The sequence below is a fragment of the Pituophis catenifer genome, unplaced genomic scaffold, assembly GCF_029215685.1.
Source record: "Pituophis catenifer annectens isolate HBS135680 unplaced genomic scaffold, rPitCat1.0.hap2 SCAF_1, whole genome shotgun sequence".
NCBI classification, from domain to species: domain Eukaryota; kingdom Metazoa; phylum Chordata; class Lepidosauria; order Squamata; family Colubridae; genus Pituophis; species Pituophis catenifer.
The window spans coordinates 248,621,774-248,642,963 of NW_027256881.1; the positions used below are offsets into that span (position 1 = coordinate 248,621,774).

Below are 21,190 nucleotides of genomic sequence, written 5' to 3' on the forward strand. Positions count from 1 at the left end.
AAGAACCCACAGTCCTTTTTATATGTCTGTGCTTCAGAGTTCAAACCCTGGGTGTTTCTCCCATTTTTCTGAGTTAATGGATACTTTGCAGTATGCTTAGTAGCTTTTGGCAGGTCACGGTCCTTTCTGGCCTAGGACCTACAGGGTGATCACATGGTTGCAGCCACCATCTTAACTTGATGTCCTTATTGCTGTCTTACCATAACTGATTTTTTCAGTTACATACGTCTCTCCATCATTCTGCAACAATGCAAAAAATTTAATTGAAAGAGTTGTCTTCTGATATATTCGCTTGTGAAAGCGAATATTCCACAAGCAGGGGAAGCCAGGGAGGCTGTAGGCAAAGGAAGAGATGATGATATAATGAAAGCTAACACCTAACACTTAATCCTAAAGTAAATACAACAACCCCAGATCCCACTCATGGAAATAGAATGGAAATAGGTTTTTTTTCTTTAGAAAGGAATGCTGAAAGCATTCTCTTTTTTACAATACTGAAAAGATTTAAAAATTTTGATCACATTATTTTTGCTCCCATGTACTATTAAAGATTGGATACTTAAGTATATTGTACAGTATGTGAATCTGAAAATCTGAGATTTTCTGGGGTAATTTGTCCAACTCACATTTAGAAATAGAAATAGAATTTGCTTCTGAAAATTCCAACATATTGATAAAGTCAAGATTTATTAACATGAAACATGATAGTGGAAATCGCAGACTGTAGTATAACATTGTTCTCTAAATTGAATGTTCAGTGGCTGTGCAGTCTGCTTTCTGTTTCATTATACAATTAAGACTGAAAAAAGTTGAGTGGGGCTAGAATATTTTTATGAGCCTCCAATCTGTATTTCTGAGATCCTTAAATATTTAGCTTTATAGAGTCCCTGCTTTCACTTCTACTGGTTTTATTTTATTTATACAATTATATTCCAATCTAAGTAATACAAGCCACATAAAATATTTACAAATTAAACTCTAGACTCATATCAGGCAAATTAAAACAAGTTCAGTGCTGAAGTGATAGACAGATAGGCTAGTTATCTCTTTCTCCTGCTCAAACTGGAAAGTGCAAGAAATTAATTAATTCATTTTGCGGCTCATGACATCTAGAATGTATTGGTTTGACCTTACTTTCAGTTTGTTGAAATGTTTCTTTGCTTGAGGTTTTTTTTTTTTAAGTTGATCTAATTATCATATAAGCAGACATTCCGACACTCTAGACTTTTCAAATTGCTCTCTCCAGCCATTGTACTATATATGTTGCCTTTGAAGTTCTTCATTATATACTTTACCAAGCTTAACTATCTTGTTTTAGCAGCAATACAAATCTTTGATGCCAGTAAAGCAACACTTCCATCTGACTTAAAATGGTATAGGGCAGGGGTATCAAACTCGATTTCTGTCAGGGTTCCGACCAATGCCCTAATAAAAGTAAGAGCCCTAAGCCATTTTGCAAGAAAAATCCAATTGTTTATTAGGAGCGCCATGTCGGCACGAACTAAGTGAAGCCAATTCTGACTTCACCCAGTTTGCACCTTGCCTCTGACCCTGTTGCCCCCTCCCCCCAAGGTGTGTCACCAGGCACATTCCCCAATGAAGCAATTTCGTGGGTTATAGAAGTCACTCCCACCAGTTGTTGTGGGTCTCCATGGAGTCACTCCCACCAGTTGTTGTGGGTCTCCATGGAGATGGCCTTGACTTCGGGCAGCTAGGATGTTTTTTGTTTTGACTGAGATGTGAATTCTTGGTGCAGCTGCAAGGCACGATTTCCCATCCCCCTACTTATGGCAACTCGGGTGCAGGTCAGGAAAGCTTCGCGAATTGACATTTTCATTGAGGGCTGCATCAGGGTTGTGCTTGACCTTGGAGCGTGGCCAGGGGGGGCATGGCCAGCTCGACATCACTCGTGTCGGGGGCGCCTGTAATGGCCCGAGTGCTCTGCCAGAGAAGACGGGTTCCCAAGCTCCATTTTCAGCTGCAACAGCCTCCTGCAATCCTCTGCCAGGGAAAATGGAGCTCGGGAGGGCCACATGTGGCCTCCTGAGCTCCGTTTTTGCTGGCAGGGGCCCCACGGGCCAGTCCTTTACTGTTTCCAGGGTATCCCCACGGGCCAGATCTAAGTACCCCGCATGCCAGATCCAGCCCCCAGGCCTTGAGTTTGACACCCCTGATATAAGGGTTTCCTTCTTGAGTAGGAGGTTGGATTAAAAAACCTCCAAGCTCCCATCCAATACTGTTATTCTGTTAAGGATCTCTCCACTGGAACAAGGAATCAAGGGAATGTTACAGCAGCATTGAACATCCAACATTTGCAAAGACTTAGAATGCAATAGGTGTCACCAATGCTAAGGCAAATTCTCATATAAGGTGAGAGGAACTGATTCAATCTTCTTCAACCATGGTAACTTTCAGAAGTATTTATTTTATTTTTTTTATTTTATTTTGAATTTGTATACCGCCCTTCTCCCTGAGGACTCAGGGCGGTGAACAGCCAAGTAAAAACATCAAGTACAAATATTAAAATATTAAAGTATTGAATTCAATTCCCATAATTCTAAAAGCCATGAAAAGAAATACTGTTTGCCAAGTTGTTTCCCAAAACTTTTTCTTTTTCTTTTCTTTTTCTTTTGGACTGCCGCAAAGAAAAGATTTAGGATTTGAACTTCCTTCTTCCTATTTATAATTGGCATTTGGCATTTCGTTGTTTGTTTTGCATTAGTGCATGTAATATAAAATGTAAACACAAGCCTGTTTTATGCTAAATAAAGATCAGCGGAAATATTTATCAGAACCAAGTGAAACAGGAATTTTTCAGTTACAGTAAAATCATAAGCACAGGGTTGAGCCTGTGCAAATAAACCATGTTTAATCTTACTAAATAAGCCACTGTTCCCTCAATAAAGTAAGCTATCAACAGGGACTATGTTCTCAGAACATGCTAAACCAAAATTAAACATACCACAGTATAGCTATTGTGTGATGTGTCAATCCAGCCCCAGTATGTTTATTAGAATCTATCAGGATAACAGTTAGAAATCTGCTCTAATATAAAGCAGAATTAGGGTTACGATAAGTTTGAAATCTTGAGCTCAAATTTGCACTGTTCTAAATATGTTTGCTAATAAATGAGGCCCACTCAGTTCAACAATGTTGAGTTTATTAATTAATATTAAGAATTACAGCCTTAACCTCCCCCCTCACATGCAACTGAATTAAGAGCTCAGTGTACAGCACTGAAATAAATGCATATCATGTGCATAGCAAATTCACATGAAAACTGTCACCTTACCCCATTTACAGAATGATGTTCAGACATTCTCTTTCCCCAATTATAATCCTAGGTAAGTCACAGATTCTTCTACAGGTAGTACTTGTTTAATGAGCACAATTGGGATCAGTCATTAATTGGAGCAATCACTAAGTGAAATCGCAACTGTTCTTATGGCCTTACTTCAGTTTTCCTTTGCTTTACAGATCTGCGAAGCTTGTAATTGGGACGACCGGTCATACAGTTATTTTTTCATCGCCATCTTAACTTCAGTCATTTACTTGTTTTGTTTTCTTTCCCCACTCAAAAAAAGAAAGCTTTTAAGGGTGAAAACCAGGGGTGGGTTTCAAAATTTTTTACTACCGGTTCTGTGGGTGTGGCTTGGTGGACGTGGCATGGCTTGGTGGGCGTGGCAGGGGAAGGATACTGTAAAATCTCCACTCCCTCCCCAATCCAGGGGAAGGTTACTGCAAAATCACCATTTCCTCCCGATCAGCTGGGACTCGGGAGGCAGAGAATAGATGGGGCTAGTCAGAAGTTTTACTACCGGTTCTTTGAACTACTCAAAATTTCCGCTACCGATTCTCCAGAACAGGTCAGAACCTGCTGAAACCCACCTCTGGTGAAAACATAAGGAAAAAGGGTCTCCCACTGTGCTCCTACCTGAGGATTCATTATACAGTAGTTCCATTTATCTCTTCTCTGTTTGCAGTGTTGCTGTTCCTTGCTATGTTGCAATAGCTGGATACCTTGCCTGTGCCCTGATGGCCCTTCTTTGTATTCCTTCCCAGACAAAGCCACAGTCCGAGAGAAATGAAGCACAACAGGGTGAGTTCCTGCCACATCTGAGCTTTAAGAAGGAAGGGGGAAACCCAAAATATTTCAGCCTGAAAGTCTGAACTAAAACCATTTGGGGCTCTGTGAGCATTCTTTCAATTAGGCTATGATTGCTGTCCATTTCAGCTGCATAGTAGGAGTTTAGGGAAATTCAGCTTAATCCCAAGGTAGGTGGAAGTGTGATTACTTTGTTTTGCTCCTTGGGGGGAAAAATGCTGGCTTTAATGTATTGAAAACCTTAACTGGCTGGTAGATATACATGCGAGCAGTGTTATGCTAAAGTATTTACCCCAGCAGTAAGTAGGCTGGACTCCCTTGAGTTGGTGTCCTTCACACATTGCAGACTAAAAAAAGGATATGATTTGTTTCTTCATCCCAGCAGCCCATGGATATGATCTGAAGCTGCTTGAGAATATAGTACGGTCTAATTTGAATATCTGCAGCTGATTCCCATAAATTATCGCAAGACTACTTTATGACTAAATGCAGATTCAGGCCTGAAATGACCTTTTTTCCCCCTTCTTGTCCCTTTGTGTGCTTTTTTAAGCTTGTTTTACCAACCTGCTCAAAGAAAGGTAGAGTGAAGAACTCAAGGATGCTACTTTTGTGACCTTGGGTCACAGTAAAGATTTGCCCTAATAAAGATTTTAAAATCAGTAGCCTCCTGCTTTTTCATCATATGACATAATATAGGGAAATAAAAGTAGAGCTATTGAATATTGCCTTGACATCTGGCTTGTATTGAGCATAGAATTTTATGAAAACATCCATACTTTCTTTCAAAATTCTTAAGCTGTCCAAAGGGAAAGAGATGGGGAAACAGCACAGCATATTCTAAAATCAGCTTTTTCTAAAACTAATTACAGGCATTGGGGTTGTTGGACAGAACTGTAAGACCAAAAGGAGAAGTTTAATCTTTCCATCTCCAGCCCATTAAAACATGGCAACCTGTGAAGCTGCAAGCAATGATAAAAGCATCCCAGAATATTCTCAGAACAGATTGCCATAAAATCACACTATGTTAACAGAATAACAGAGTTGGAAGGGACTTTGGAGACTTTTTAGTCCAATTCTGTCCTCATGCAGGAGATCCTATATCATTTCAGGCAAGTGGCTGTCAATGTTCAGTCTCTTCTTAGAAACTCCAGTGATGGGAGCGCCCACCACTGCTTAATTCCACTGCTTAATTGTTCTGTCAGGAGATTTCTCCTTAGTTCTAGGTTGCTTCTCTCCTAGTTTTCATCCATTGTTTGGTACTTTGGAAAATAGGTTGACCGCCTCTTCTTTATGGCAGCCCCTCAAATGTTGGAACACTGCTATCAAATCAACCCTAGTCCTTCTTTTCATTAATCTAGACATACTCAATTCCAGCAGCCGTTCTTCATATGTTTTAGCCTCCAGTCCCCTAATCATCTTTGTTGCTCTTCTCTGCACTCTTCCTAGAGTCTCAACATTTACTACTATATACTATTTACTTTGTCTGCAACAGTGGTTGGGTTTCAAATTTTTCAAAAATTTTTCAAATTTTTTTACTACCGGTTCTATGGGTGTGGCTTGGTGGGTGTGTCTTGGTGGACATGGCAGGGGAAGGCAGGGGCATGCAAAATCCCCCATTTTCTCCCGATCAGCTGGGACTCAGGAGGCAGAGAATAGATGGGGGGGGGCCAGTCAGAATTTTTACTACCGGTTCTCCGAACTACTCAAAATTTCCGCTACCAGTTCTCCAGAACTGGTCAGAACCTCCTGAAACCCACCTCTGGTCTGCAACTACATGGCACATAATTGTCCATATAATTAGAAAACATTTTATATTATTTTGTTTCAAAGGCTTACCTTTGTCTGAAAAATATTTTATCTTTTCCCCACCCTAGGAGCATCCCAGTCCAGTAGTGTTTTTAGCTTCCATGAAATTATTCGACTGTTGACACTTCCGGGAGTAATGGATGTTTTTTTAATCAAAGTCCTTTCTGTATTTCCTACAGGTGAGTGTGCTATGATTTTTGGAATAACATTTTTCAGTTATATATGATTTGAGGGGTAGGGGAATAGATTACTAAAATCTTCTGTGATTCTGTCTCAGGGGAAAAAAAATACATTTATTTAGGTGCCAATCATATAATGTGACATAGTTACTGGGGCATTTAACACATAATGACGGTTGCTTTGCCCTCTAGGCAATTGCTTTGAGATTATATCTAAGATTTCCTGTACCGTACCTTTCTCAGCTAGGCGCCATCTGTCAGTGTGGCCCTTCAGAATACAGTATTTTTGGTTTTAAGGGATGAAATTGAACTGTAGTTTGAAGAAGAGGAGGGGGAGGAAGAGGAGCGTTTTTCCTTGTGCCCTTTTTAGGAGAAATGAAAACTGCAGTGACTCTGTATTGTATGGTCCAGCATACAACTGGCTGCCATTGAAATTTTAGCTGGTTTTCCATTTGGAAGTTCAGTTTCAGAGCATTAGGAAGATGAGCTTGAGGGAAAGAGGCAGGTATTTTTAAGTAGGCAAAGGAGGCAGAGACATTCTTAAGTGCTGGGAAGAGAAGGAGGTAAAGCACAATCAGACATGCAAAATGTTTTTTTATAGCTTATCTCAATAAAGTATGGTTGATTTTTCCAGTGGAATCTGTTTCCTGATCTAGTCTACATCAAAGGGCTGACATCTATCTTGCAAGCCTCATCGTGTTTTTCCTTGTTTATTTCTTTAAGGTCATTTTCTCATTCTCTAGTTTCAACTCTAAAAATAAGATCAGTAAAACACTTAAAGAGTCCAGGCATGGACTGGACTTAAACATTGAGTTAATCCACTGTTTGCTTTCTACCCCATAACATACCCCATAACAATTGCTGAGTTTATACAGCATGCTAAATCCAAATCTAAATCCAAATTAAACAAGTCATAATATAGCTTGCTGCATTCCCAACCATTGTAGATTATATTGGATTAGACTGTATAATGATGTAGTTCAATATGCAGTGGCTTCCTATTATGAAAATATGAAAAGAAAAGAAAAAGAGTCAAGCTATTTTGATTCCACTGAATTTAATGGCAGACTTTTGATTTACCCACCACCTATATCGTGAATATAATGGTGTATCAGTATTGGAATTAGAAAACTCAGCTGATGGAACTTGAGATCCAGACACAAATGGCAGGATTGGAAGATTTCCAGTAAGAAAATTGCACAGCTGAAGGCCTAATCTAGGTCAAGACTGATAGCTCTTTGTTAAAAAAGGCTAGGTAATCATAACAGTGGAATTTAAACTTACACATCAATGCAAAAGATCCTTTTTTCCTACTTCAGCATTCATTCCTTTAGCATTTTTGTAATGAAATCAATTCCACAGAATTCTTAAAGGATTATACTATTAAACACTTTTCCTGAATATCTGGGATTTTTTTTCTATGCAAAGCTGATCCAGTATGGTGAGATTTTAGGAACAAGATCTAACCTTAGAGTCTGAATTTGTATGGTTGTTATCTGTTGATTCATATTGCAAGTTGTAGGAAGTATCTCCAAAGAAGCATTGTCCTGTGTTTTCATGCATTTTCTCCATTCATATAATTATTTCAGTCATGGAAACAATACATAATTCTAGAGTGTTGCCTTTATTTATATTGTAAGCAAGGCTACGATGTACATTATATACAAAGACCCAGCTTTCTTGTTTACAGTATTCTGGTCTAAACCAAGGTTATTTCAACATATATCTTGAATTTCCTGCACAAATCTGGTATTTAGACTCTGACTTTCCCACCTGGGTAGGAATTTTTCAAAACAATAATAACCCTAAAGGAAACTATTTTAAGAAGCATGATTCTGTTAAACACAAACTGTTTTCTTGTGTACATTTTCCTGTTATATATATACTTCTAGATATTCCCAATAAGATAACCTTCAGTGAGATTGTTCTGATTCTGTCTCATTAAAAACCGCAATAACAATTTCCTTGGTTATCCTAAAATAAGGGTTTTTGTTTTTGTTTTAACCCTAGGGGTGTTCCTAATTATGCTTTCCATCATATCCATCGATTTCTTTGGTCTGGAAGTTGCACATGCTGGGTATTTGATGTCCTACAGTGGAATCCTTCAAATGGTAATACAATGGGCATTGATAGCTAGTCCTCGTATTCTTTCATTAGATAATATAGAAATAAGAAAATGCAGCCCATATATTTATGGAAAAAAGAAAATGCATCTTCAGTATGTGGCATTATTTTTAGTGTATGTATGTCCATGCATCTGTGTGTGTGTGTGTGTGTCAGTGTGCATAAATAAATTTAATTTTAGATATATAGATATGTAGCTCTATATATCATCAGAGCTATGATAGCACCTTCAGGTGTGTCAAATGCTCTACTAAGCTTTTCCCTGGGATAGAGTCACACATTGCTGGGAGCAGAGATTTTGTGCTTGGGTGAAACCCTATTTGAGCTATTTGTATTATTCTGAGACTGCAGGGCGATCTCGACCCTATCTCCCATCAACTTGTCAGTATCATTATCTCTGCATTAGAGAGGAATATCTGAAGCATCTATTCCCATCCCTGATATAAAGACCTTTAGCCAGGTCAGGATTCAGGAGGTGGGAAGGGAGATATTCCTAAAACTTGCCCTAATTGAGTTGGTTTTTCTTCCTCAAGAGTTGGGATAGTTTTTGCGATTTTCCCTGTAGCCTTTCTTCAATGATTAAGCAAGAATAATGGCTTTGAATCAGAGGTGGTATTCAGCCGGTTTGGACAGGCAAACTGGTAGCGGAAATCGCGGGTGGGCCTGTCCACCTGCCCCGCCTCTATGCCATCCTACTTAGGAACATTTTTGAGGCAGGGTGCATGTGCGGAAGGCGTACACATGAGCAAAGCACATGCACAGAAAGCCGGGTGCTTGCGTGGAAGGCAGGCGCATGTGTGAACTGGGCGTGCGCGCATGCGAAGCAAGCGTGTGTGCGTGCAGCGAACCGATAGTAACAAAATGTGAAACCCACCACTGCTTTGAATATTGCTAATATAACCTCTTACTACCAGGAACCCAAGGAAATTGGTTTGGACTTTTCTTTTTCCAAAAACCACCTCCCTTCTAAAAGAAAGAAGAACTTTCAGCTTCAGATAGCTCATGGATATTTGCTATTTAATATGTTGCTGGGAACAGACAAGCCTGGTAGGATTTTTCAGATACAGTATTCTAGATCCCAACTCATCAGTATTAGGGGAAAAAAAGATATCTTTGTTTTATCATGCAAGTTTTAATTTTTTTAGTTTGTTAAAATGTAGAGTTAACAAAAAATTAGTTACGAAATTTGTCAAATCAGCCTTAAGGCTAAGCCTGTCTGTGAAGCAAAGCTCAATCACAGTCATCTCTTGCTTTTACTAAAGTGATTTCTGTTTTAATATCTTTTGGCCTTAGCATCACAGAGATCCATTTTACTTTTCAAATAGTCTGCTGTCATTTATCAGATACAAAGGTTGGGAAGGTTAAAAAGGCAGGGAATTTCCAAGGCCTGTAATTGGATAAGTGATGATTAATGTAATGCATTAACAGAAGCTTCCACCATTTTACTGTATTTTTACCACACAGAAGAATAATTTTCAGTGATCTTTATCTCCCTGAAGTTTATACAGAGCACTGATTGCTTTTGTCTGAGTGTAGAGCAAAATGAATTTTACCTATTTTATTTAGAGATCTGGGCGCCAGTGGAGAATTTCTTTTTCTCTCCCTTCAAATGTGTAAACCTGGTCCTGCAAATGGTTTTCTTTTTAAGCTTTGGGGAAGAAAGTTGGCTGGTTTTGACCCTGAAACATAGAAAACAAAACTGCCCTGTTTGCTTTAAACCACTTTCTGTATGTGTGTATGTGCAGAACAAAATAGCGTGGTTATATGGAAACTCAAACAGACACACACCCATTGTGTATGAGAAGGAAGGAGGCATCTGCTGTAGTGGGAAGAAAACGCCATTTGTTTGTCTGTTCTCATAGCATACATTCCACATTAAGAACAAAACGGGAGGGGATGTTATGCTCCTTTGGAAAAAAAAATATTCCCTCATTCAAGAGGTTTTGCCTCTGCTCTTTAACGTGCCAAAGAGCTTTCCTTCTTCCTAGAGGAAAAAAAAGAAAAGAAATATTTCATTTTCTACAGCTTTGAACCATTTGTTCTTACGTCTTTTCTCCTTCAATAGCATTTATCTTCATTGTGCTTTTAATTTAGCGATTATGAGACCACAGCATCTTTCCAAGGCCACCAAAGACCCCGCCTCATTTGTTTAAAAATTGCTCCAAAATAGTGTCTCTGAACAACGTTAAAGGTTGCTTCTTAACCAGCAATCTTTTAAGCATATAATCCATGAAAATGTCTTCAAAATTCAATTAATTTTTTTTGCATCACACTTTCCACTGAGTTTAAACAGCTCTGTTTTTCCAAGAGATGACTATGAAATTTTTAATTCAAAACTTCTCAAACTCAGAAAATCCCCAGTAATTGTTAACAATTATTTTCCACCATTCGTTGAATAAATATTAAATTAATTAAGTAAGACATGTTTGTTTTTAATAATAATTTGATAATAATAATCAGAATGATTTTTATTTTTTTCAGTTATGTCTTGGCCCACATTTAGAAACTCACAAAAGATGTGATACACCAAATTCTTATTAGCTTGTCTTCCCCCTCACCAAACAGTTTTATAAACAAACTGCTCTCCTTATGTCAATGTTTACTTATTTAGTAATTTCACAATTGATGGAAGCTTTTTCCAATCCTATTTCTACCTAAAAACCTCCACTAGTGAGAGTTTGCACAAAGCTGCTAATGCCAACAACTAAATAGTGACTTCCATTTAGAAGGGCTTTACATAGAAGATTGTCAGAAGGTTGATCATCATAGGAGATGATGTAAAACTAAACTGTAAACTAGCACATATGTGTGAGGGGAATCTTTACCTTTACCTTTAGGCATTTAATCCTAGGGCATATCCCAGCACATTACCTAGAAAGCAGCTGCTATGCCTTTTCCTCTTTCCCTGCACCTTCCCAATTTAGTCCCATGTCCTTTCAATGTCTTTGTACTTCCTTTCATTATGACACATTACAAATCCCCCAAGACTGAATGCAGAATTCATCTTTGAAAAAAATCTTCCACCTCTCCTTTAGCCAATCATTGTCTACTTGCATTTATAGCAAATTGCCTTGGCCAAGATCGAAGGATCTTCTCCAGTTAATTATCCAGTTTTGTGTGGTAATACCAAAGTGTATATTCTGCTAATTCAAAAGATAAACCATCCCACCCTTGTGGATATTACAATATTATTACTGTAATCCTTTTTCAACTAGCCAGATTGGTCTTTTGGTAAAAACACTCCTGGCATCTTTTGATGATTGGATGACTCAACTTCCCAGATACTGCTTAGACTGAGGAGATTGTTGAAAGAGATTTTTCCTTAATTTTAATTCCTGTTTTTAAAAAATCTTCTCAGTCTATGGAGATTTTCAGTCATCCTGATCCTGGTTGTCACAAAGGTGCTTTTTCAAAAGGCAGCTGGACTTTCTATGTTTCTTTATTGAAGACAAAACAAAGAAACCAAAATATGTCCAATTGCCTATTGAAAAAGCTCCTTTGTGACAATCTTCTCAGTCACATCTAAAAGTTGTGGTTGGGTTTATGCGAAAAGTAAACCTAGTGAATAGGTGATACGAAAGAAGATACAGTCAGGTAAACAGAATTTATCCAAAAATAACATAAGGGGGTTGTGGAACAAAGTGAACTTTTTTTCAAAAGGATTAATAAAATCAGTTCTAACTTGGAGTAAATCAATTGTGATATTCTCAGTATGTAACATGACCAAAGTTGGAATTGTTCATAGCACACAACTCAATGATAGAACTGTAGGCAGCCTGATTTTATTTGTATGCTTGTTTGTTTATCAAATTTATACAGTTTCCTATCTCATTAAAATGATTCTGAGTGGCATACAACAATTAAATAAAACAATAAATATGTAAAAATGGCCCTTATTTAAAACATAAAATTAGTGCACAGGAAAGAGTGAGTATTAATTGTAATGATGAACCATCTTAAAATATCACCAGTGTCCTGGGAGCTCACATAGCAATAGCAATAAGACTTATATACCACTTTACAACACTCTCTAAGCAGTTTACAGAGTCAGCATATTGCCCTCACAATCCTCATTTTACCAACCTCAGAAGGATGGAAGGCTGAGTCAGCCTTGAGCCAGTTAGGATCGAAAGAATCGAACTCCTGGCAGTGTGAACAGAGGTAGCCTGCAATATTGCATTCTAACCACTGCGCCATCACCGCTCTTAGCCAAGTCTTGAGGGACTTGTGGAACATTAAGAGGGATGGAGCTAACTTCACCCTAGGATGTGGGGTGGGGAGAATGTTTCATAATGCAGGCACTATAGTGAAGAAGGCCCACCTCCTGGGAACTGTCAAATCCCTAGGAGACACAGCCAGCAACATGCCTCTCTGCCAGATCTCCTGGGACAGGCAAATTTAACTGGAGAGAGATGATTGCTCAGATAACCTGGTCCCATTTCATGAAGGGCTTTAAAGGTTAAAACCAGCATCTTGAATTGGTCCTGGAAGCACATAATTGTTCATGCCATTCCATTCTAGACAAAGCTGAATCTTCTGGATACTCTTCAAAAGGAGCCCCATGTAGAGCACTTGACAGTAATCCAATCTGGAGGTGACAAGGGAATAAGTGACTATGAGCAGAGCCCCCGATCTAGAAACAGCACAACTAGCACACAACACAAAGCTTTGCAAAGGCCCTCCTAGCCACAACTGCCACCTGCTCTTTGAGTGGGAATGGTGAATCCAGAAGGACCCCCAGATCATGCACCCTGTCTGTCTGTGGCTACCTGTCTGATGGAAGAGATTCAGAAGCTGAGTTTAATATGAAAATTATTCAACCATCAAAATATATAATTATTAGTGGTTGTGCTTGAATATATCCAGGAAAAAAGATTAATTATAAATTTAGGAGTTGCTTTTTTCTATAGAGGAGATCCCAGGAAATGTAACAATCATGTGTACGTACATCTAAAATGTATGCAAAAGGCACATTCCAAATCAATGAATCTGATCAATTAATTAATAATGGTTTTATTTACAGTAGGGACAAACTTGACATAATGTTAAAAAGTGGTCTTGCAGATTGGGGGGAGGGGAGTGAGCGTGTGTATACACCAATATACTATATATTAACATACAAATAGCAATATATAGTAATGGAATTTACTGTATGGCATTTCCAGTCTGCTATCTTCTTCTACCATAGCCAAATCTTTTAAGTTCACATGAAAGGGAAAGAAAGGAAATGTAAAAAAAGAAAAGGAAAAAAAAAAGAACTCTTAACTAATCCGGTTCTTAGTATGCCTGCTTATGCTCTGTTATAGAGAGAGAGGAAACAAAGAACGCTCTTGTCAATGTCATCCTTACTAAATCCAGCCAGTGTTGATTTAGGACCTACGAGGTGCAGCTTAGGAGGTAAGGGAAAGGATGATGCAGATGTTCCTTCTAAGTGTATTGGAGAAATGACAGCTCACAAACTTTGTGCAGATGCACCGTTGCAAGTGTTTTTGCATTATAGAGCAGCTGAGTTAGAAATAAATTAGCTCGGTTTTACGCTATAGGACCAGTGGTGGTATTCAGCCAGTTTGGACTAATTCAGGCGAACCGGTAGCGGCAATCACGGGTGCCCCCCCCCCGGCACTATGCCATCCTATTTAGCCATGTTTTCGAGGTCAGACGCATGCGCAGAAGGCACACGAATGAGCAAAGCGCATGCGTGGAAGGCCAGGTGCAAGCCCGGAAGGCGCACCCGCGAACCAGTGGTAAAAATATGTGAAACCCACTGCTGTATAGGACTATTCCTTTGAAATGTAGTTAGAATGGCTGATTAAGTCATTAAGACAATCCCTGCTCAGTACAGGAATCCAAATCAAACTATCCCTGGCAGATGTTTATTTTGTCTCTGATGGAACATCTCCGGTAAAAGGAGGCTCACCACCTCTTTTACTATTTTTTTTTTATTTGATTTATATGCCGCCCTTCTCCGGAGACTCAGGGCGGCTTACAGTGCATTAAGCAATAGCCTTCATACTTTTGTATATTTATACAAAGTCAGCTAATTGCCCCCACAAACTGGGTCCTCAATTTACCTACCTTAGAAAGGATGGAAGGCTGAGTCAACCTTGAGCCTGGCGAGATTCGAACTTACTTTAATTGCAGACAGCTGGTGTTAAATTACAGTGCTTTTGTCTGCAGAGCTATCCAAGCTCTATTAAGAAAGGTTTTTTAAAAACAAAAAACATTGAATCAGAATTTCCCTCTTGATACCTTCAATCCATTATTTTGTGTCCTACATGCAGTATCAAGAGAGAACAAGCATTGGCCTTCTTCTGTGTTACATCTTTTCAGGTGTCTAAAGAATTCTCTCTTATCCCTTTTCTGTTGTTGTTTTTCTCAAGATCAGACATGCCGACTTCTTCAAATTCTTTTTCTGGGACTTATGTCTAGCCCTCCCCACTCCCAAACAACCTTGTTGTCTTTTTCAGAAGTTTGTGTACTTTGTCTGAATCCTTCCTTAAATATATTGTTTAACCCAGTATCCAAAGCGGGGTTGAACGACACAGAGTTCTGTAGCAGTATCCTTGTTCTCTGTTGCCTCAGAGGAGTTAACAGATTCAAGTTACAGATCATTGGAGTAACATTAGAAGAAGCATCTTGACAATAAACTGAAAATAGTACGGCTATTGCATCAGATGCAATATAAAATGTCCAACATGAGTAATAGTATGAACTCATAAACATATACTGCCATAAATCAATCAATTTGGATGTCAAATAACCATTAATGAAACTGTGCTGCACCTTAGAGCAGCAGGATTTAAATATCCTAAGAATCATTAATAAAGTTGGACTAAGATTGCTTTTCGTCATTATTTTACTTAGTCAGACTTTTGATTTGGCTAGGAAAAAGAAAGCTTGCTATACACGTGTACATGTCAACCTCCTCCACTTTATTTTTAGAAACATTTTCAGTCTTGTGGAATTGAAAAAGACTGCAATGCAACATTTTGGTTTTGATTATGCTGTTTTTAGCTTTGGGATTCCTGGTATATGCTACTGAACCTTTCTCTTGTCTTTGCAGTTCTTTATGGCCAAATTCAAAATTAAATGAATAGTGTCCATTAATATTTGCTGCTACTTTTTTACTGACTTCAGTAGATCTATACTGCATTTTATTTGCTTACACGTTCTTGTACAAATCTGACAAAAATGACCCACTCCATCAGCAATTCTGGTTTCTCTGTTGTAGTCTTTAGAAGTATTGAGTCTCGTAATACTACTAAACTTATATTAAGCATAATGTTGATTTCTTGTACTGGACTTCTTAAAGTCCAGTACAATTTAGTGTATGATAGCTACGCCATGCCTTTTTCACTTTTCAGCTCTATGAATATGATTTTTTTTTTTGAAGGCAGAAAAATTATTTAGAGATTATTTGTTAAGTGCATTGAGGTACTTCCCAAGACTGGCTTCCTTCCAAAAAGGAGATTAAATTTATCTCTACTGTGTGTTTTCCTGCTTTAAGATCTGAAAATATCAGCTGGATTTATGGCACAGTTGCTGTTGTTAATGGTGCATGAAAGGAAGAAAGACAGTTTTCACTCTTTGAATTACTTTGTTGGGAGTTTCCAATTAAATATTTCCCCTGCAGATTCAGAGGCTTATATATGGCTTTGAAGGAGGACAAAGACAAAGTTGTTTCACCTGCAGCTTGTGTACATAGCCAAGGGCGGCTCATGTTATGTCACTTGCAAACTATTTCCTTCCTCTTTGGTGTATTGATAATACAACAGATTCCTGTTAAGGTAAAGAGCTTTCTCTTCATATTACTTCAAATAAGGTCATGTTACAAAGGCAAACAGAATTTGAAGGTAGGTGATGAGGCCTACCAACTTGCTTTGAAATGGCCAAAGGAAGTTCAGTGTGGAAATTAAGCATTTTTCAATATGGACTTCTAAAAAGTACTTAAGGTATTCAATATGGTGTTTGGGGAATTAAATACCAATTCAACCAAGTCTCTAAATCAACCCACATTTCTGAAAACAAAATTCATCTCTATGCCTGAATGTTGTCATTAGCTACCTCTATACTCTGCAATTCCCTGGGACACACAATATACTGGAAGAATTGCTGGGAAAGCTGGTGGTTCTACAGAAAAGTTGAACAGTGGAACAATATTTAGTCAGTTAGGCTAACAATGGGAAGAGCCAGATTAAAATGCCTATTTGTATCAACTTCAGGAATTTACCAAATATCGGGGAAGGCTGCTATATTTCAAAACAGAGAAGTTCAGAAATAGATAATATTTAAGGATAGCTAAAGAAAAACTCAACATCATTATAGAAAACCAAATCTCAAGGATCTTTTCAACCTATAGGTGATACTGGAAAGTTTAGGTAAGAATTACAGACTGCATAACCCTATCTATTATGCAACTGCTGAGTCAGTGACCCTGAATTCAAAAAATGCCTGAAGTCTGGTAAGCCTCCACCCTTTGATAGAATGCCTGAAGGATGAGAGGGTGTGATTCATATGAGCTAGCAATTTTTTCCAGCAGTAACTAATCTATGTAGCCATTATTCCATGGTACATTATATAGTATGGGATGTTGCAACATGCTGGTAACTGCTAAGCGGTATCGGGTAGCACAAAACCTAATGCATCTTATCTAATACTCATAGGAGAGACCCAAGAATAACTTGTTCTCTTGTCATTTTCAGAATCAGAGGCTACAAAATACATCCACCTTCATTCCACATGTCCATGATTCAGTATCATTCAATAAAATGGCATTAATGACATACAATTATGCTGAAATAGCTACAGGCTAGCATTTGGGTGTGTTACACAATCATTAATTAAGAAACTTAGTAGCACTCTCACCTGATCATTTCCTTTTAGTTTCTCAGCTATTGTCAGGTGATATAGGAGAGAGCTATAATCTGTTGCCTAGTGCAACACCTCATTTCCCTTTGAACTCCTGTAAAAATAGGTCCTTGCTCAATTGCCTTGACTAAAGACATCTTTCTTTTCATGTGAAGGAAACCTTTGGTCCCTTCTGAATAGGAGGCTGCAAGATTTCTTGATCTCTGATTGTCTCTTTTACCTTTGCAGGGTTCTTGAGATGTACGAATATGACATATTTTATAACAAAGGGGGGAAATTCATCCCCTGTTGCAATGTGACCAAGTAGATGCATCAAATAATGAATTACATGAATTTATTTGCAAAGATGACTACGGTGTTTACAGTACTCAGATTAGTCAGTGGTCTGATTGTGTAAAAAATAGTTTCTTGTGTTAATCTAGGTTATCATACATTATAATATTAGCTGTGCTTGTGTTATTTCTCTGTAATATATATCGGTATATGCATAATTTTGTATTTATTTTGTCATGTTTATGTAGTGTATATTGGAGGGAGACCCTTTAGGGCTGTATGCAATTAAATTTCATTTTAATGTATGCCAATTAGTGTACATTCAAAGTGACAATAAAGTTATTCTAAGTCTAAGAAATATTTTGCTGCAGCAAAGTTGACTTTACATTTGAACATTCTTTCTGCAGTTTATAGGAATTGCAGTTCAAAAATCACTGGAAAAGTACCATACTGGGGAAAGACTGTCTTTGAAAATTTCTCTTCTTGAGTGCTATCCAGGAGACAGAAAGAGTTATGTGTCTTTCTCAGTGAAATATTGCCAGCTTTCTACTCAACACTGTGCAAGGAACTTTTTTTTTTGAAAGACTAGAATATCCTGTTCCAGTACAAGCCTCTCAGGGTTTACAGAATATGACCTATCCAAGAGTTCAGGTTTGAAAAGCCAATAGCTGCTGTAACCCCACCGGTCCTTGATTATTAGAAGCATTTATTCTGATCTGAAGAGGCAGCAATTAAAAAAAAAAGCCATGTAGAAGATCTTGATTCCTGTCTGCCTTATAGCTGCTTCTTCCAAAATATTTCTACTGCTGGCAGCTGATCTTCATAGCCATAATGTCTGCTCATGAACTGAAACATTATGCACACAAACCCCACTCCCTCATTCTACAATCTTGACCTGTGGAATTTTTACCTCTTACATTTGTTAGCCAATGGGGTAGAAGTCTTTCTTACAATAGCCATGCACTTTGTTCCAATGCAAGCTATGAAACAGCATTCTATCTGGCTTCTTTTCACATTACATTTTCCCAGACTACCGTACAAGGCAAAATGTAAGTGGTTTTTCCCAGACTACCATACAAGGCAAAACACAGTGTGCTATCACATTGACATTGATTAAATTACCTTTCTGCAGGACAATTTATGATGGATGATGGAACTATTAGCATATTTTCCCCATCCTCCTTCCCTAGCAGTCCATTTTCATCTGAAAGAAACATAACAAATCCAGCTTCTGGTAGTTTTCATTACTATTGGGAATAGTCTTTCCTGATCAATACTATAAATGGGTCTTTTATCTTCCGTGATCTGTATGTAGCAGTGTAATCGGTGCATGTAGAATCGGTGATTCTCCTGTAGCAGAATAGCAGATAGAATATCTGTGCAGCTTGCTTGTATTGTAATTGTGATGCAATCATCATTGGGCTTCCCATATTGTTTCTGCTCTTTTCTTTGTTTGCTGAATGATTTTAAAGAAAGAAACACTTTGATGGAGGAGGGTGTGTGTCTGTGAGTGTGTGCGTAAATAAGCCAAAAGTCCTCAAAACTAGGGCACTGTCAGAAGTAATTCTGCTGTTGGAAGTGATAAATTGGATAAGCAATCCTGCACTAGTTAGTATGAGCATGTTAGAGCACATATTCTGATGGCATGATCTGAAGGTCAATAGTGAAATATGGTATAATTTAATTAAAAGAACAACAACCATAAAACTGTCAGACAAGAGTGGGCTTCTGATTTTCTGATAGTCATTTAGGATTTAACAGGAACATGTTGAATTCTGTTCCATGGAATAGTAAACATTCCCTACCATCACCATCACCCCAAAAAAGAATCAAGAGATGATACAGTAGTAATCACAACACTTCCCATGGACCCAGCTGTTCTTTTTCTATCAGCTGCACGATGGCTACCTTTTGAATTGTAGTAGAATCAGTGTAGAAATGACTGTATTAAAATGCATATTTGTGGAGTCTGGGAACTAGCCTTTAGGGTGGGGGAAAAATCCAATTAAACCTCAAATCTTATGATTACTTGTTTTAGTACAATGGCACACCCAAGGAAGAAACCTATACATATAAGAACTATTTTAAGGGATCAAATTGTGTTGTCATTAATTTATTACCTACTTTTCTACATTTGAACTTGCTTCCCCCTCCCAAAAAAAGCTTCCCGTTTAGACAGTGTTGATAACTTCCCTTTTAAACATTTGAATTTTTCTTGCCTAGGGATGTTAACTAGACAGTTTGGTCCATTTGTATTAAAAATCCTGTCACTCAAGCACCTAATGAAGAATTTAATTTCTGTTAATTCCTTTTTATTGGCACCTTATGTGTATAATGGTGGATTATGGATGATTTCCCCCCAAATGTTAGTATATAAATATACCTATTTAGTTTAGTAGGGCTGTGAGCACTAAGTTGTACTGCTGTATTTCAATTTCTCCATTTCTAAAAACTATAATCAGTGGGTTTAGGATTTTAGCTGATATTTTTAACTGGCAAAGTCTTTTTAATTATGCTAATTATCTTAACTGTGTACCATATCAGCAAAATTTAAAAGCAGGAGGCGAGGGGAGTTAAAATATTCTTACTAAGCATTCATATTTTGTCCATACAGTATACATTGGAAGCAGGATCAAATTTGTCAACATTTTATTATTAAAAAAAACCTCATTCTGCTGAAAGATAATTTTGGAGAATTTATACTTGTCTAACTTATATTTCCAAATACATTATATTTCTTACAAGTTTTAATTTAACTTGTATTGTTTAGAGCAAATTCCTCAACATATCAAAGCACTAAGAGAAATCAATCCTGTATGAAATTATAATGAACTCCTGTCTTATAGTTATTGTAATTGGTCGCATTTTTAAACTATTTCTTCAAATAATACCACTTTTTAAAGACACCATGATATGTTCCGATTACTCCTTTGTTATTTCTCATTTTAATGATGAATTATTGTCAGACTCAGCTGTTGTCTAATTTAGATAGTAACATCATGCCCATTCTTACCAAATCTGTAGACATTTTTCCAACTCAAAATGCCTTCCCAGCTGCTTTTTTCCCCACAAAAGGTTTATTTGGTGTAACAAATAAACTGTTGGAAAGAGAGGTGATTAAATAGTTACAGATGGAAGCTGCTTGAAGACCAGCAGTAATGAGAGAAGAGTCCTCTTGCTTTTATTTAAAAGCCAACAAAGTTCCATTGCATGGATCTATGTATAATATTTTCTTAAGTTGTAATTTCTTTATGTCATCAGCATAATATAATTTCTTTGATCCATTTGGAATATTATGGGCACTCTTACAAAATGAATGAGATGATGGATTTGATCAAAACACCTGTGAACCCTGGAAGATTAATTTTTAAATATTCATTAAAAAACTAAAATTAGGACAAGAAATATGGGTTGTATCACAGAAATATGCTGGCAGGAACATTAATCATCTCTGCCTTCTCTGTTGGTGACCCAAATGATAGAAGACAGGAACATATAATGCTGAAAGCATGCTATTCAGTCAATTGAACATCTCCTAGATATAATATAATTTTGGATCTGGGTACTCTGCAGAAACTACTGTTTAGTATGAGCCTGTAGTTAATCTAGAAATTTCAGAGAACTTGATTCATCTGGTTTTTTTTTCTCTCTCTCCCCCCCTCCCCCCCAGGTTGTCCAGGGCCTAATAATTGGAAGATTAACCAGTCGGTATACTGAGCGGTCTTTGCTTATGCTGAGTGTTATTATTTTATGTGGCGTTGGCATTGCTATGGTAAGATTCAACACAATTTTGTACTTCTTTGGATTACAAAATGCTGGAATAATGTCCACTGCA

At 37.7% G+C, this 21,190-nt stretch overlaps 1 protein-coding gene across 1 annotated transcript in view; it reads left to right on the forward strand.

The window, feature by feature from the left end:
- Positions 1-21,190, forward strand: part of SLC22A18 (solute carrier family 22 member 18) — a 76,652-nt gene that overhangs the window by 41,967 nt on the left and 13,495 nt on the right. The window contains exons 5-8 of the mRNA XM_070957423.1: positions 3,984-4,099; positions 5,980-6,090; positions 8,101-8,201; positions 21,026-21,127. Coding sequence (XP_070813524.1) covers positions 3,984-4,099; positions 5,980-6,090; positions 8,101-8,201; positions 21,026-21,127 — 430 coding nt within the window. The remainder of the gene's footprint in view (positions 1-3,983; positions 4,100-5,979; positions 6,091-8,100; positions 8,202-21,025; positions 21,128-21,190) is intronic.